Below are 2,344 nucleotides of genomic sequence, written 5' to 3' on the forward strand. Positions count from 1 at the left end.
CATTGTGCAATATATCCTACAAAATAATATCAAAAATAATCGCTGACAGGATCAAAGGTACTTTGTCTCAATATTTAACAAAGAACCAACATGCCTTCTTACAGGGGAGGAACATATTAGATGCAATTGCTTCAACATAGGAAGCCCTTTTTGCCTGTCAGGGGAAAAATTGCAATGTTTTCCTTCTAAAAATAGATCTTTATAAAGCCTACGATTGCATTGATTGGACCTTCTTGAGATGTATGCTAGCAAAGGTCGGGTTAAGAGCAAACATGATCAACTCGATCATGGCGTGCGTTGAACAGGTAAATTATTCAGTCATTGTAAACGGGATGCCATCAGCGTTCTTCCTAGCTTCGAGGGGCCTTCGACAGGGATGCCCTCTGTCTCCCCTGTTATTCATTTTGGCCATGAATTCTCTGAGTCTTCATATTAACAAGGCCGTTGATGAAAACAGATGCCTCCCCTTGAAATTATGCAGGAATATTTCTATCTCACACAATCTTTTCGTCGATGATGTCATTTTTTCGGCATTATATGCAGAATAACATGGATGTGCTATCATGATATCCTTCAAAATTTCCAAAGGGCGACTGGCCTACAGATTAACAGTTCAAAGTCGGTTATTTATCACAGCGAGATTAACCAAGAAGAGCTGGACTGGTTAATAAATCTATTTGGTTTTGAAGTGCAATCCATCAGCGGGAGAATCAAGTACTTGGGTTATAGATTAAAACCAAATGGTTACTCAAAATCTGATTGGTTGTGGTTAATTGAAAGATATTTCAAGAAGATTTCAGCATGGGAGAACAGAAGCCTCTCGCTGGCCGGGAGAGTTGTTTTGGCCCAATCGGTTTTAAACCAGCTGGCGGTTTACTGGGTGCACTTGTTTTTTCTACCAGCAAGCATCATTCAATCTATGAACAGACTCACCGCCAACTTCATCTGGGGTGGTCAGGCAGGGAAAAGAAAGTTTCACCTCTCGAAACTTTCACATATATTTGCTCTGAAATCTATGGGTGGCTGGGGTCTGTTAGACCTGAAGTCCTTTGGAAAAGCTCTTGTTTGTAAAACTTTATGGCGGGGGATCTTTGATAAAGGTATTTGGAATAACATTATCCAAGAGAAGTATCTGCGCAGTAAGAGTTTATCCTTTTGGTTCAGAAGAGGTAGCATAGGCCTTTCACGTGGATCTCCAATTTGGCTGAGCCTGAGAAAAATTGAAAATATGTTCTGGAAGAATCTTTTATGGCATTTTCATACGGGGGAGCGGATTCTGGTGGGAAAAGACTCTTTTATATGTGGCAGTGAGGAGATCCACGTCCCTGTTCCCCTGTTAAAGTTCTTTCATAGGAAGGGTATCTTTTTCGGGATGGGCTGATTGAGAGATGGCAGGGCCCTATCCCTATCTGGGGGGAAGCTGAGAGTATGGATATACCGCAAGACATTGGTGGCTTGTGGATGCAGATCTTAACTATTCTCAGAAATGGAGGCATCTTCCGCTCTGTTGAACAGCACTGTCTCATCTGGGGAAACTCTCATGGAATGGACAGCATCAGGGTAAGGGACATATACCGTAACATGATTAGTGAAAGACTGCAACAAAATGAATGTTCCTTCCCGAGTATATACTGGAAAGCGGGTTGTCAATTAAAAATGGTCTTTTTTTCATGGTTATCGTTCCACAACAAAAATCTAACGTGGGACAATTTAAAAAAGCGTGCTTGGCAGCGTCCGGGTATATGCCCCATATGCAGATCGTCCGAGGAAGACAATTCTCATTTATTCCTTAATTGCAAGGGATCCCGTCAAATTTGGTCGCTCCTGGCGATTCGTTATGATTTTAAATTCATGTCTCAGTTGTCGATCATGGATGCTTTTAATTGGTATAGTAAACAAAACGCCAAATGGAGATCCATCTTTATCATTACTTTTTGGTGTATTTGGAGGTGGCGTAATAATTTCATCTTTAATGACAAAAAGTCTCCAATGCTGGAAATTTTTTCCTCCATTTGTAATCTCTTTGAGGAATTCCAGCCCTCCTCACCCATGCTGGGAAGGCCTCCTGTTTCAAATTTTCCTATGGCATCCTCATCTCTGCCTAGAGCGTTTTTCGATGGTGCTGCACAGAATGGGGTTTGTGGCTGTGGTTTCCATATTCAAGCAAATGAAGACTGTCTTTTCTTCGCTCACTGGAATGGAGGAAGGGGTTCTAACATGATGGATGAGGCGATGGCCTTTGCTGGTCTCTTGAGTTTCTACCTTTTCCTAAATCTTCAAGATATTCCTATTTATGGTGACTCTAAAGTTCTAGTGGATTATATGGCTAGGAAAATCTCCATTT

The 2,344-nt window shown here is 41.5% G+C and overlaps 1 protein-coding gene across 1 annotated transcript; it reads left to right on the forward strand.

The window, feature by feature from the left end:
• The first annotated feature begins 287 nt into the window (after window positions 1–287).
• Window positions 288–1,381, forward strand: LOC149250601 (uncharacterized). Its single transcript, XM_089453701.1, has 2 exons — window positions 288–394; window positions 781–1,381. The coding sequence occupies exons 1-2, from the start codon at window positions 288–290 to the stop codon at window positions 1,379–1,381; spliced, it is 708 nt and encodes a 235-aa protein (XP_089309827.1).
• Window positions 1,382–2,344: the final 963 nt, after the last annotated feature.

The sequence above is a fragment of the Pinus tabuliformis genome, chromosome 7, assembly GCF_031772625.1.
Source record: "Pinus tabuliformis cultivar Carrire ecotype Pingquan chromosome 7, CPIR1, whole genome shotgun sequence".
Lineage (NCBI taxonomy): Eukaryota > Viridiplantae > Streptophyta > Pinopsida > Pinales > Pinaceae > Pinus > Pinus tabuliformis.

Excerpts from the sequence above, each read along its gene's own strand:
- LOC149250601 (XM_089453701.1), top strand. The coding sequence starts at position 288 with ATGGCGTGCGTTGAACAGGTAAATTATTCAGTCATTGTAAACGGGATG. Across the intron at positions 395-780 it reads GGATGCCCTCTGTCTCCCCT|ATATTTCAAGAAGATTTCAG; the intron begins GTTATTCATTTT and ends GTTAATTGAAAG.